The sequence below is a fragment of the Martes martes genome, assembly GCF_963455335.1.
Source record: "Martes martes genome assembly, chromosome: 12".
NCBI lineage: Eukaryota > Metazoa > Chordata > Mammalia > Carnivora > Mustelidae > Martes > Martes martes.
This window is the reverse complement of record NC_137900.1, coordinates 31,303,265-31,318,591: the sequence shown is the minus strand read 5'-3', so window position 1 is coordinate 31,318,591 and position 15,327 is coordinate 31,303,265. Positions and strand designations below refer to the sequence as shown.

At 34.8% G+C, this 15,327-nt stretch overlaps 1 protein-coding gene across 1 annotated transcript in view; it reads left to right on the top strand.

Annotated features, from left to right (window-relative positions):
* Positions 1 to 12,439, top strand: part of ZNF782 (zinc finger protein 782) — a 37,756-nt gene extending 25,317 nt beyond the window's left edge. Inside the window, exons 4-5 of the mRNA XM_080819720.1 lie at positions 3,094 to 3,189; positions 8,993 to 12,439. Of these exons, the coding sequence (XP_080675846.1) occupies positions 3,094 to 3,189; positions 8,993 to 10,842 (1,946 nt within the window). The 3' untranslated portion in view covers positions 10,843 to 12,439. The remainder of the gene's footprint in view (positions 1 to 3,093; positions 3,190 to 8,992) is intronic.
* The last annotated feature ends 2,888 nt before the right edge of the window (positions 12,440 to 15,327 follow it).

Sequence of the window (15,327 nt, the reverse complement as noted above, 5' to 3'; positions counted from 1 at the left end):
AGGGAAACCCTCTTGCACTGTTGGTAGGAATACAAACTGGTCCAGCCAATCTGGAAAACAGTATGGAGGGTCCTCAGAAAGTTAAAAGTAGAACTACGCTGACTCAGCAATTGCAGTACTAGGTTTTTACCCAAAGTATACAAACAGTGATTCAGAGGGGCACATCCACCCCAATGTTTATATCAGCAATGTCCACAATAGCCAAAATACAGAAAGAGCCCTATGTCCATCAACAGATGATAAGGAAGATGTAGGATTGGGAGGGTGGAATATTACTCAGCCATAAAAAACAATGAAATCTTTCCATTTGCAATGACATGGATAAAACTATAGTGTGTTATGCTAAGCAAAATAAGTCAATTAGAGAAAGAAAAATACCATATGATTTCACTCACATGTGGAATTTAAGAAACAAAACAAATGAACATATGGGACAGGGGAAAAGGAGGAAGCAAACTATAAGAGACTCAACGATAGAGCTCAAACTGAGGGTTGATGGAGGTGTGTGGAGAATGGGCTAAATGGGTGATGCATGTTGTGTGTGATAAACCACTGAATTCTACTCCTGAAAGCAGTATTCACATAGTTAACATAGTTAACTGTATGTTAACTAACTAGAATTTAAATAAAAAGTTGAATGAAAAGAAAATGTTGATATCATGTTGATAGCATAAGATGGGATAAGATGCCTTTGTGGTCTTTATCCCCAAAACACAAATTCCATTTTTATCCCCAAAACATATCAGACAAGTATCCCATACTGAAGGACTTTCTACAACGTCTTCTAAATGTCAAGGTTATCAAAACCAAGGCAAGTCACTCATAATCTAGAGGAGTCTAAGGAGACATGATAACTAGATATAATATTGTATCCTGGATGGAACTATGGAACAGAAAAATGAAATTAAGGGGAAAAATGAATATCAAAGTATGGATTTTATTTAATAATTGTCAACATTATATTATTAGTTGTGACAAATCTAGGAATGTTAACAGTAGGGTAAATTGGGTACAGCATATTTAGGAATTTTCCTTCCTATCCTTGCAGTTTTCCTGTGAATTTAAAAACATTCTAAAATAGAAAATTTCTTTTTATTTTTTAGATTTTATTTATTTATTTGACAGAGAGAGGGGGAACACAAGCAGGGGGAGTGGGAGAGGGAGTTTTTTTCTTCATCAAACGAGTTCTTGCCATTTGCAGTTACACAGATGGACCTAGAGGGTATAATGTTGAGTGAAATAAGTCAATCAGATAAAGACAATTATCATATGATTTCACTCATATTGGAATTTAAGAAACAAAACAAAAGAACAGACCCCCCCCAAAAAAAGAGCAAACAAAAAAGCAAACTCTTAAATTTAGAGAACAAACTGGTGGTTATCAGAGGGGAGGTGGGTGGGGGAGGGATGAAATTGATAAAGGGGATCAAAAGTACATTTATCTTATGGAGCACTGACAATATATTGTTAGCTACTAGTTTTTTTGTATTATTTTAAATCTTTTGAGGCCTTTCCTGGTATGTAGTTAAGTTACTTGGAATTAATTTGATTATTGCAGGGATTGTGTTAAGCTGTATTTTGTTAGATTCAGAGCTTGCCTTAGGACTAATTTGGCTCTTCTGTTAAGCAATAAACATCCTTCTGGTATTCTTCCCAGTTGGCCATGAAGTAGATTTTTCTACCCTGGCTGGTGGCAACAGAAGCTTCCTACATCTATGTATGCTTTGATAATTTTTTCAGCCTATTCTTTTTCACTGGTCTTTCCCCATTCTTGAGTATTTTTCTTCCATACTTGCACAAGTTAGTAGTACTTAGGAGACTCTTCTGCAAATCTCTAAGACTCCATATCAGTACAGCTTTTTCTTCTCTAGTATTTCATCCTTAACAATTCTAGTTGTCATGATTCAGTTATGTTACTTCAACTTAATGAGTCACCTAGGCTTTTTTGGTTCTTTTGTTCTGGATTAAACTCTTCTTGGCAGTAAGCTGTGTGATAAGGGAAATTTTCAACTTTTAATGTTTGTGGGCCCTGCTTCTGGGCTTTAACATTTACTAAGACCAAAATGACTCAGCAAAACCTCAAAGCATGGGCTCTGTTTCTGCCCCAAGCACATGTTGTACATCAATTAAGAAAAAGGAGCATTCCAAACATAAAGATAAGAAAAACAAAACAAAAACTCTCCCTGAGATTAATAAGAGATTAATAAGCCTTGCATATAATAAAAACGTAAGATAAAGTCTATAACTTTCTGGAATGTCCTTCGTCTTGTTGATTTGTAACTCTTTGTGTAAAGAACATATATAACCCTGCACTAAATGTTCCTTCTCTGGAAGACTCTCTTGTTTGTGAAGATTATGTATCCCTGGCAGTTGTCCTAACTTGGGCTCAAATAAAACTCTTCCTTTCTCTTTAAAATTTTTTTAAAATTTTTTATTAAGATTTTATTTATTTATTTGACAGAGAGAGATCACAAGTAGGCAAAGAGGCAGGCAGAGAGTGAGAGAGGGAAGCAGGCTCCCCGATGAACAGAGAGCCCGATGTGGGACTCGATCCCAGGACCCTGAGATCATGACCTGAGCCGAAGACAGAGGCTTAACCCACTGAGCCACCCAGGCACCCCTCTTTAAAATTTTTTAAAGTTTATGTTCGTTTTGTGTCAACACATGATAATCCTAGGACTCACGTCATTTGTTTTCCTATTTCAGGTATTTCTGTCTGTACCACCTGGTGTCTAAAGTCTAAAAACCATTATATATAGTTTGTATACTTTTTTAGATATGTGGTATGGAGAAGTAAATCGGTTCCTTTTACTCTATTATGGCCAGTTTGGAAAGTCCTTCTAAACTCTCTTCTTTAAAACATAGACACTGAGCATTTTGGAATTTAACATTACTTAGGCTTGTGATTTAGGGGGTTAAGAAGATTGGTGCTTTATAAGCATTAGAAAATATTTTTTGTGATCATTCCCTTCCCAGAAAAGTTGTAGTGAGCACCCTAAATGTGCCACTTTTGAAACTATACCTTCCTTCACATTCAGAAACAGTGAAACCTATGGAGTTAAACTGAAGTGCTAAATTATTTCCCATTTACAGGGTACTGCTTTGCAAAACCAGAACTGATCTTCACGTTGGAACAAGGAGAGGATCCATGGTTATTAAAGAAAGAATTTCTAAGAAAAAGCTCCCCAGGTGAGTTATTGAATACTGGCAGAAGGCATCCAAGAAAATTAGATCCAAAGTGATCAGCTAAAAAAAAAATAAAACCAAAGCAATCAGCTGGAAGTGAGCAGTTTAAAATGTTTTTCAGCATTGTCCTTTTAGAGGCTTTTACATTTTAAATTACAAAAATAATAGATCTAATAAAATGTGGGGGGGGCAGTTAACACAAGGAGTGGATTGTAAGCATGTTGATGTTCTCATCTTAAAACATGGGAAGCTGAGGGAACCTGGGTGGCTCAGTGGGTTAAAGCCTCTGCTTTCGGCTCAGGTCATGATCCCAGGGTCCTGGGATCGAGTCCCGCGTCGGGCTCTCTGCTCAGCAGGGAGCCTGCTTCCTCCTCTCTCTCTCTCTCTGCCTGCCTCTCTGCCTACTTGTGATCTCTGTCTGTCCAATAAATAAATAAAAAAAAAAAAATCTTTAAAAAAAAAAAAAAACATGGGAAGCTGAAAAGTTAAATAATGAATTCCATATTCTTTACAGTAAAAACATAAAAACTAAGAAAAATTAATAAAACTACTAAAATTGAGAATCAGCAGATTAGAAAAGAGAAAGGAACCATAATTTTTTCACCATATAATAATGAGTTACTAGATGTCATCTAAATATGTAGATAATTAAGAAATTACTTAATATAATTGGAAAGGATAACTACTGGAACAAACTGCAGCCTTCCTAATTATTAGAAGTTAAATATGTTTAATAGAGCAAAGATAACAGACCTATTAATAGAAAAGTTTCTTGAAAAGCCAGAGTCCCCAATAATATTATGTGTCAACTATACTTCAAATTAAAAAAAAAGAAAGAGAGAGCAAGTCCTCAAGACAACTACCACATACCGCATTCATTGGTTCTTTTTGCTACTCAGCATATAGTCATACTTATAGCTAAGATTTATAACATGAAATGATTGGTACAAAGCAAAATCAGCAAAAAGAAAAGGGACAAAGTCCAGAGGATACCAAGTGCAAGCTTCCAAGACCCCCAGCAGTGACTGTTGTCTACCAGGAAAGTTCATTAGAGACTAGGTTCTTGGGAACCATCTCAAAATCTAAGTTCGTAGATGCCAGGCAAGGGCTAATCTTCCAAGCCAATCATCTAAGGTCTAACAGTCTCAGTCTCAGGCCTGCTGTGTTAAACATTTTGCACAAAAGCTATGCAAATACACTACATAATATACAGTAAGGTAAACATGCCTGCCATATCAACTAATGAAAATGAATTAAATTCACCTATTAAGATAATATCCCATCAAATTGTATCAAAGAGATATACCTAAAAAGTAATATATATAGTTTGAAATATACCCAGGAATTGTTAAGCCAAAAGCATTTTAAAACTCAATATTTATTTACCTAATACTTAAGAATCAGTTCATGTCAAAAACAGATAAGAAGGGACGCCTGGGTGGCTCAGTTGGTTAAGCGGCTGCCTTCAGCTCAGGTCATGATCCCAGCGTCCTGGGATCGAGTCCCACATCGGGCTCCTTGCTTGGCAGGGAGCCTGCTTCTCCCTCTGCCTCTGCCTACCACTCTGTCTGCATGTGCTCGCTCTCTCTCTCTCTCTCTAACAAATAAATAAATTTAAAAAAAAAATTTAAAAAAAAAAAAAAAAACAGATAAGAAAAGGGATATTTTGATAAAGCTAAAAAAGTTTTAAAGGACACTGAAGTTTTCAGTATTATGTACCAAATTATCAGGATTCATAAAACAAAAGCTGACAAGAGTTACAAGGAGAAGTAGGTATACATTAGATATAATAGACCTTAATATGCCCCTCTTTCATACCAGACTCAGTGGGGTCTAGAATAAGGCTCAGAAAACTATCCCTAGGTCAAATCCTGCCAGCTGCTTTTTTTTTTTTGGTAAAGAAACATTTATTGGAACACACAGCCATGTCTATTTGTTTATGTATTGACACTACAAGGCAGAGTTGAGTAACTTCAGTTTAAACTACAGAAACAATATAGGCTTTAACTGCTCAGGTTCTCTTCTATGTGGATTTTTTTCAATACAGCACATGTAAATGTATTTTCTCTTTCTTACAATTTTCTTTTCTGTAGCTAACTTTAACAGTACAGTATATAATACATGTAATATACAAAATGTGTTCATCAACTTTATGTCATTGGTATAGTTTCTAGACAACAGCAGGCTATTAATAGTTAAGTTTTGATGAGTCAAAAATTGCATATTTTTAATTGCTTTGGGGGTTGGCACCCCTAATCTCCACATTGTTCAAGGGTCAACTATAATTGTAATAAAGACTGCATGACCAGCAAAGCCCAAAACATTTACTCTCTGGCCTTTTACAAAGAAAGTTTCCCAATCTCTGGTCTAGACATTAACTAGCATATTTTATTAAAAAAAAATCTATTAAGTGTCTTTCAAAACTCTATTTTGAAAACAAAAAATAAACCTCCTTTTAAATGGCCTTGGAACACTGAGAAAATGTGAAGTATCTTAGACAAACGTCAATAAATTCCAAAAAGCAGAGATACTATCGTTCAGTAACACTAATTGCAAACAATATGAGAAAAGTTAAGAATCCCTCTATCTTAAAATCAGTGATGAATATATATCTTTCAAAAACCTATTTTATCAAAAGGTAAATCAAAATTATACAATATCCAGAAGTTTTTATTAAAAAAAAAAGTCTTATTCGAACCTTTGAACTGTAGATAAAGCAGTGCAGAATTTTTCATCTCATATACAGTTGACATTTGAACAGCACAGGTTTGAACTATACAGATCTACCTATACGTGGATGTTTTTCAATAAATGCAATAAAGTACTGTAGACGTATTTTCTTAATATTTTCTTTTCTCTAGCTTACTTTATTGTAAAAATACGGTATATATAATACATGTAAACTACAAAATATGTGTTAACTGTGTTTATCTTATTGGTAAGGCTTCTGGTCAACAGTAAGCTGTTAGTAGTTAAGTTTTTGGGGAATCAGAAGTTACACACATATTTCTAACTGCATGGGGAGTGGTCAGCACCCCTTGGCCATTTGACCCTTGAAACACACGTGAAACACACGGGTCAAGTGTACTTTTTTTTTTTTTTAAAGATTTTTATTATTTATTTATTTGATAGACAGAGATTACAAGTAGGCAGAGAGGCAGGCAGAGAGAGAGGAGGAAGCAGGTTCCCCGCTGAGCAGAGAGCCTGATGCAGGGCTCGATCCCAGGACCCTGAGACCATGACCTGAGCCAAAGGCAGAGGCTTCAACCTACTGAGCCACCCAGGTGCCCCTCAAGTGTACTTTTTTTAACAAGAAAGAAAGTTGTAAAAGAAAGCTTAAGTAAAGTAAAAAAATGTAATACAAACTATAATGGTATCAATTATATAGCAGAGGTAATCCTTGGAATAAAAGTAAATTAAATAGCTAACCTCAGCCAGAAAAAGGAAAGAAAGCACTCTTACTCATTATAAGTTAGGGGACAGATTCCTACTTGTGTAATATAATCTTAGAATATTTTAGTCTATACTTAATTTCTTTTGTAAACTCTTAAATCATGTGATGGATGTGTCAGGTTATTGAATGAGATGAGCTCCTTTTCTCACCTGGATTATGATCCCCCCCCAAAAAAATTGTCTGTTTCATTCTTCTACTTTGATAAGTATTATATGGTAAATATTTTTAATAACATTGTAGATTGATTCCAAAATGAGGTGGAGATAACTATTTCATATTGATTCATTCAGAAGACACTATTCATAAATGCAATGCCCAAGTCACATTTCTAGGATTTTTTGAATCCTCAAGCTAGGTCAGCAATCGATCTGAGCCCTTGTATAAGCTCCCTAGGTAATTCTGAGCACACTGCTTTTTATGGACCACTGACATATTACAGAAGGATGCAAAGAATATCATAGTGAGGGTTTCATTTTGGAAAAGTGAGCAAAGCTGCATAAAATATATTTCATATCATATAAGGTACTATTGATTAAAAGATGAACCAGTATTTTAAATACAACCAAGAAAGAGAAAATTGCTGCCCATTTAACTATGGACATGCCATCAATTTTAAAATGACTCCTAAAAAAAAAAAAAAGACTCCTGATTTGGGTTGTGATAATTTACTTTAAAAGTCATGAGTCACAAGGTGCTTGGGTGGCTCAGTTGGTTAAGCCTCTGCCTTTGGTTCAGGTCATGATCTCAGGGTCCTGGGATTGACCCCGTATTGGGCTCTCTGCTCAGCGGGGTGCCTGCTTCTCCCTCTCTCTGCCTGCCTCTCTACCTACTTGTGATTTCTCTCTCTGTCGAATAAATGAATAAAATCTTAAAAAAAAAAAAATCATGAGTCACAAATATGGGCCCTCTCTGTATATCCCTTGTTAAAATACTGATAAAGGCAGAATGGCACTTCTTTCAGATTTTAAAGTAAATATTGCTTAAAATTAGAAGTCTTTCTGTTGTTAAGTTTAATGAAGATAGCTTTGCTGTACCTGAAAGGTATCTAGATTCTGTATAGTTCTAATACTAAATTAGAAGTCAATTTAGGAAAAGAGTGTGCGTATAAAGTTACTGCTGGAAAAGAACCATTTAATGGGGACTGATAACAAGATTAGAGCAGAAAATACTATGGACTGGTGGAATGGTAGCTAAAACACACAATGAACATGTAGTTAATGTGACATTTTCCCTGAATCACTTAAATCTTTCATCTCTTGGTGCCTAGGGTAATGTATTCAAGGCTTTCTAATATTTTTAGCATAGGCCTGATGTTTTTGCTAGGAGTGTGGGTAGTAAAAGGGCAATAACAGTCAAATATGCATAAGAAATTTATGGTGAATAAATACAAAGGATACTTGTAGTTTTTAGGGCCAGTTTGAAGCATGATCATTACTTAAGGTTCTCACAGTCAAAAAAAAAAAAAAACCTAGATATGTTGGAAAACAGAATCAAAGATTGGGCAAGCAGGACTACTTTGGGGAAAATAATGAGCAAGTTGAAAAGAGAAAAGTTGAGGTTTGATGACCAAGAGATATTCACTATTTAACAATAATACCAAGGTACCAGAACCAGGATAGACCAGTGACTCCATTATAGGTGGAAAAATTACTTTAAGTCCCATCATTTTGTGTTTACTTCTACTGATACACTTTTTCTGTGAATAATACCACAGAGAGAATTAAAGCATGGCAAATAATTTTTTTTCACCATGAGGAAATTGGTCCCATTATAAACTTAGTGTTGTTGTGTAGACTAGAAAAAATGGAGCTCCAAATGTAATCATATATTCTAATGATTATACTACCATTTTAATCTATATTTGACTAAGAATCTAGACTCATATTTTTCCCTAATGCAAATTCTATCTTCGGTAAATCCATTGAAAGCCTTTTAATCTTAGTTTCATAATCTTTGTTGAATTCATCCCATTTACTACTTTTTTCCTGTCTTTTCTGTTCCCAAGAGCCAATTCTCTCAAATATATTCTACATTCTTAATTATTCCTTTCCTTTATATCTTCTTCTTTAACCAATTTTGAAAACTATACTTTAAGACGCTAAATCATATGTATATTTATTTCTAGTTTCTTCCCACTAAAAAAGGTTTTTCATTTTTTGTTTTTTGGGTTTTTTGGGGGTTTTTTTTGTTTTGTTTTGTTTTGCAAAAAAAGAATATACACTCGAAATTACTTTATTAACCTGAGCCAGAAACTGAGGCATCAAATACATAATAGGGAATATATCTATAAGTCCCATTCCATAAGAAGTGTGTTAAATATCTTAAAGTATTTTTAATTTTCTTATTTTTTAGAAGACTCCCAACCTAATCAACATTCAGAGAAGAGCCTAGAAAACCAAGGCAAATATTTGTGGCAAGTTTTGTTCACCAACAAATCATTGATTACAACAGAACCGTGTAGTCTGGACATAAACATTTTACCTGCAAGAACAGTGCCCCATAAATTTGATACTACAGGGCCTACCTACCTGCATCTCAGCTCATTGGCCCCACACTATCAATATTCAAGAAAGAAGGCTCATGAGCTTACTGAGAAATGGCTCCTTAGTATTAAGGAGGGCAGAACTAATACTAGCGAAAAATCACTTGTTTATAGTAAAAATGTGAACTCCTTCAGTCATAAAGAGAAAGTCATTCAGCATCAGGCAATTCAGATTTTGCAGCAAGCTTCTGAGTACAACAAATGTGGAAAAGCTTTCCTTGGAAAGACTGCTCTCATTGCATCTGAAAGTATCCACCCAAAAGTGAAATCTTATAAATTCAGTAAATTTTCGGTAAAACAATGTGATAAGTCAACTTTTATAGTCTCTCATAGCAATAATCCAGAAGAGAAGAGTTGTTGTGAATTTAATGAATATGAATGTGCCAAAAACAGAAATAATTTCAGTAGGATCATGCAAAGAACTGACACAGAAGGGAAACCTTTCAGCCAAAAATCACACAGAGAACATCAGAAAATTCATATAGGAGTGAAACCCTTTGAATATGGAAAGAATTTCATCCATAATCCAGCCCCCCCAGTGCATCAGAGAACTCACACAACAGACAAATCCTCTGATTATGACACATTTACAGAGACATTAGGTTGCCAGTCAGCTTTCAACATACATCAGAGAACTCACATAACACTGAAACCCTATGAATGTAATGAATGTGGAAAATCCTGTACTATGAATTCATTCCTGATTCAGCCTCTGGAAAGTCACACAGAGGATAAAACCTATGAATGTCATGCATGTGGTAAAGCTTTCAGTGAGAAATCACGCCTAAGAAAACATCAAAGAACTCACACAGGAGAGAAACCCTATAAATGTGATGGTTGTGAGAAGTCTTTCAGTGCAAAGTCAGGTCTAAGAATACATCAGAGAACTCACACAGGGGAGAAACCCTATGAGTGTAATGAATGTGGGAAGTCTTTCAACTATAAGTCAATCCTCATAGTACATCAGAGAACTCACACAGGGGAGAAACCCTTTGAATGTAATGAATGTGGAAAAGCTTTCAGCCACATGTCAGGCCTAAGAAATCATCGGAGAACTCACACAGGGGAAAGACCATATAAATGTGATGAATGTGGGAAAGCTTTCAAACTGAAGTCAGGTCTAAGAAAACATCATAGAACTCACACAGGGGAGAAGCCCTATAAATGCAATCAGTGTGGGAAAGCTTTTGGTCAGAAATCACAACTCAGAGGACATCATAGAATTCACACAGGGGAGAAACCCTATAAATGTAATCATTGTGGGGAAGCTTTCAGCCAGAAATCAAACCTCAGAGTGCATCACAGAACTCACACTGGGGAGAAACCCTATAAATGTGATGAGTGTGGAAAAACTTTCAGGCAAAAATCAAATCTCAGAGGACATCAGAGAACTCACACAGGGGAGAAACCCTATGAATGTAATGAATGTGGAAAAGCTTTCAGTGAAAAGTCAGTCCTAAGAAAACATCAGAGAACTCACACAGGAGAGAAACCCTATAATTGTAATCACTGTGGAGAAGCTTTCAGCCAGAAATCAAACCTCAGAGTACATCAGAGAACTCACACAGGAGAGAAACCCTATAAATGTGATAAATGTGGGAAAACTTTCAGCCAGAAATCCAGCCTTAGAGAACATCAGAAAGCCCACACAGGGAGTTGAACATCTATCTGAACGTAAAGAATATGGAAAAACTTTGAGCCAGAAATCAAATCTCACAATATAAAAGAGAAAGAGAACCCTGTGAATAGAATACTATTGCAAGTTCCTCTGCAAGATACCAGTCTTTACAAACATCAGAGAACTTAAACAGGAGAGAAATTCTTGGAATACATTTTATATGGGCAGTCTTTCATACAAAGTGCGGTCCTCATTATGGATCAGAGAACTCACCCACCAAAGAAATGAAATTACAGAGAGAATGAACATAAATACTCTGTACTCAATCCTCAGAAAACTCACACTGCAGAAAAGATCTGGGAATGTAATAAAATGTGAAAACTCTGTGTCAATTATCAAAATTTACTCATCATCAGAGAAATGATACAATAAGAAAACTGAGAATGTAGTAAGTGTTTGATAACTTTTAGCCAAAAGCCACCTTTCTCAGTATAAAAGAAAATATGCAGAGGTTATAGACCTCACACTATTTCAACACAAACAAAAAACGAGGTAATGGATGTGGGAAATTTTTCTATTCTAAATCAGCCCTCAATTTGACTTACACAGAAGTAATTCCCATATGCCATATAATAGCTATTAATTGTTCACCAATAACCATTTCCTCTTTTCCCTCATGCCACACCTAGTCTAAATTTCTCAACCAGTGTCATCCAAATGGTGTCATATTAATAACCTCTGGCTAGTAGGATGTGGGTGTCAATGACCAGTCTCATTTAATACATTCCTTGAATTAATGTTTTCTCCTGTCCCTTATTAAAATGGAGTGGAGATTTCTCCCAGTGAAACCGTGGGGCTCATGCACTGAAGATGGGAGAGTACAAGATGGAAGGAAACAGGGTAAAGTGACTGGAATGGAGTTTTTTCTCCATGTAACCAGTCTTTTTGCAGCAAGGAAATAAATTTGTTACTGAGTTTCTACAGGCTTGAGTATAATCTATACTCAAATATACTCACCAAACCCTCAACTAATAAAGCCTATGAATATGATCTCTATGGATATCTGAACTCAACATATATCAGAAACCTGACACAGGAGAAACCCCTGACAATATCCTGAATGACCATAGCTTTTATCCACAACTCCACTTATCAGTCAGGTAAATATCAGTGGAAGAAACTCAACATTTCAACATATGTAGGAAATCCTTTACCAAAAAATAATATCTTTTCAAATATCTGGTAATTGAATTGTAAACATATGAAAGTTTTCCAACAGGTTGTCAAATTTTCATCTTTCTCAGAATGTGTTACAGGGGGAGAATCTATCAATTTGAGAAAGGTAAGTAACAGCATCTACTTAGAAATTGTTTCATAAAACTATTGTTACATATGTATTATGAAAACAGTTAAACATAACAATATTGATAATGTAGACATTAACTAGAATAAGAAGCTTTAAAAAGAAATAAAAAATAAGTTTCATAAACTGAACAGCGTTGAATATATGTGAATATTTTCTGATTCCTCTGTTTTTTTATCTATGTGTGTTTGTATATGTGCATGCCACTTACCAGGTATTTATAAGTGTACTGGAACCCAACATCATTATAAATAAAATTATGTACCCCTTGCTTAGTAACTGTTCTGACATCAGCTACATTTTACCACATGTAGATTAATAAGTCTTTTACAGGAAATATCTGAATGGACAGAATCCCATACTACATTTCATTTCTCCTGCTGCTTTCTCACATGTGCATGTAGGGAAGGATATTGTTACTAAACAGCTTTCAAAGAAGCCAAACAGTGTTTTCTGTGTACTTTGGTATTATCTCAGGGTCGCCATGCTAAAATACGGAAAGAGCCTAGATGTCCTTCTAAAGATGAATGGATAAAGATGTGGTTTACACACACACGTACACACATGCACATATGTACCCAATGGAATATTATTCAGCCATCAAACAAATCTTGCCATTTGCAGCAATGTGGATGGAAATAGAGGATATTATGCTAAGTGAAAGAGTCAGAGAAAGACAAATACCATGTGGTTTCACTCATGTGGAATTTAAGAAATGAAAAAGATGAACTTGGGGAAGGGAAGGAAAAATAAAATAAGAAAACAAAGAGGGAGGCAAACCATAAGAGACTCAACTATAGGAAACAAACAGGGTTGCTGGAAGGGAGGTGGGTGGAGGGATGAGGCAACTGTGTGATGGGTATTAAGGAGGGCACTTGAAGTAATGTACACTGGGTGTTGTATGGAACTGATGAATCTCTAAAATCTACCTCTGAAACTAATAATACAGATTTGTTAATTAAATTGAATTTAAATAAAACAGTAAATGATTATATAGTCAGTTAAGCAGGTAGGGGGATATTTCATGTGAAGATGTTTCTAAGACTAACCTTGTAAAATAAGCTTGTGAACATTAAAATACATAAGATGAAAAAAACATACATTTCAGCATACACACACATACACATATCTTCAATGTCACCGATTGTTTTCTCAGCAGTATCAGGTATACTGAGGAGCCCTTTGAAGGCATTCTTCATTTATGATACTGTGTTTTTTATTTCTAGCATTAAAATTTTATTAAAATGTCTATCTCTCTGCTGAAATAACCTATCTAATCATGCATGTTGTCTAGCTTTTCCATTAGAGTCATTTTATATGATATCTGACCTTCTCTGGCTCAATGAAGCAACTGCTTGGGCCCTTGCTTCTTCCTGCAGCCACCTAGCTCTCCAGAGTCTGGGTTAGTTTTTACCCTGCCATCTCAGCTGATGCATTCAAGAAAACTTATTAACTTAAAGTCTGCCTAGCTGTTTTCTTTTATGGATGGGAGCAATGCTTTTTCCTGTTCTCTACTTATCTGAGCTAAAACTGAAAATTTTCAATGGATTTTTGATAAATGTTCCAGTGTAATTTGATGGGAAAGGATAACTATTTTCAAAGTGATAAAATAATTGGATAATTGTGTATTTTAAATATACCTTTATGTTTACATCATAATTAAATACTTAATTCAAAATGAAATATAGACCTAAACAAAATAGCTAACAGTACAATATTTGTTAGAAAACAGAGAAAAGTGTAATTTTACTTTGAGACCAAATAGTAAAGCAAAAAAGATAAGTTGAAGTTTATGAATTTTTAAAGTGCTTTTCAAGATTTTATTATGAAAATGGAAAAAAACACAGATTAGGAGAAAATGTCCCTAATAGATCTGACAATTATATCTGATAAAGTACTTGCATCCACAATATGTAAAGAATATTGGTAATGGGAAAAATTATAATGCAATAATAATAATAATACAACCTAGTTAAAATGGGCAAAACAGAAGATTAAAACAGGCACTTTAGAAAAGAAGATATATAGATACCCAATAAATACTAAAAGAGATGTCCCAAGCTTTAGTCATCAAGGAAATGCAAACTAAAATTATAATGTGATAGTATTACAAATCCCTTTGATAGTTCCTTATAAAGTTAACAATATCATACCTACAACTAATGATTTGAGTTCTAGATATTTGCCTCCAAGGAAACACTGTACCCAGAAAATTATTTAAGTTTTTCTAAAGAATTTTATGAAGATGTTCAAGGAACTTTTATTCACAGTAGCTCCAAATTAAAAAGAACCAAAATGTCCATCAACAGATAAATTGTATAAACAGTGATATTAGAATGGAATAGCTCTCAGTAATAGAAAAAACTGCTAATGAATGTATCAACATTAATAAATCTCAATAAGATTAGGCTGGGAAAAGAAGCCAACCGAAAGAATCTGTATCATCTCTTTTCTATGAAATTCTATAAAAGACCTCTAATATAGAGGGATAGGAAACACATCATTGGTTGCCTAGGGTGGGGTTTGGAATTCACTAGATAGAGGAACAACGGAATGTTTTAGTGTGATGGAAGGTTCTATATTTAGATTGTGATAGTGTTTACAAAGCTGAATAAATGTTTGCAACTCATCAAAATGTACAAAAATGCATACACTTTATATTACATAAATTACATGTCAGTACAATTGATTTTAAAAATCATAAAATTGAACTTTATTATGTATATTAGGAGACCCAGCATGTGCCAAGTGGCTTATTGACTTTACTAATTGGATATTTATTCCCCTCCCCCTCCTGTTTGGCTTTGTGACCTGGAGCAAGTCAGTTCTTCATGTTCCTCGGTTTCCTCATTCATGGAAGGTGCGCAATGATACTAATTACCTACAATCCATTTGGGGAGCATTTTCTGAATCTATGTCAATCATTTAAACCAAGCTGGCACAGAGCAAATGGACAATAAATAATAACTACCATTATTTTACTAATGCTAAAAATCAAAATGAATGTGTTCTTTTAAAAAGCTTAATGCAATATTATAATTCATAATAAAACAGTGGGATAATTTAGACCTAAAGGAGGCTTAGCCTTGATTGGATGGGAGTTCCTCACATTATGATGGCATCAATTTTTCTAACCCTATCTGATGACACCGTTCCTGAAGTGC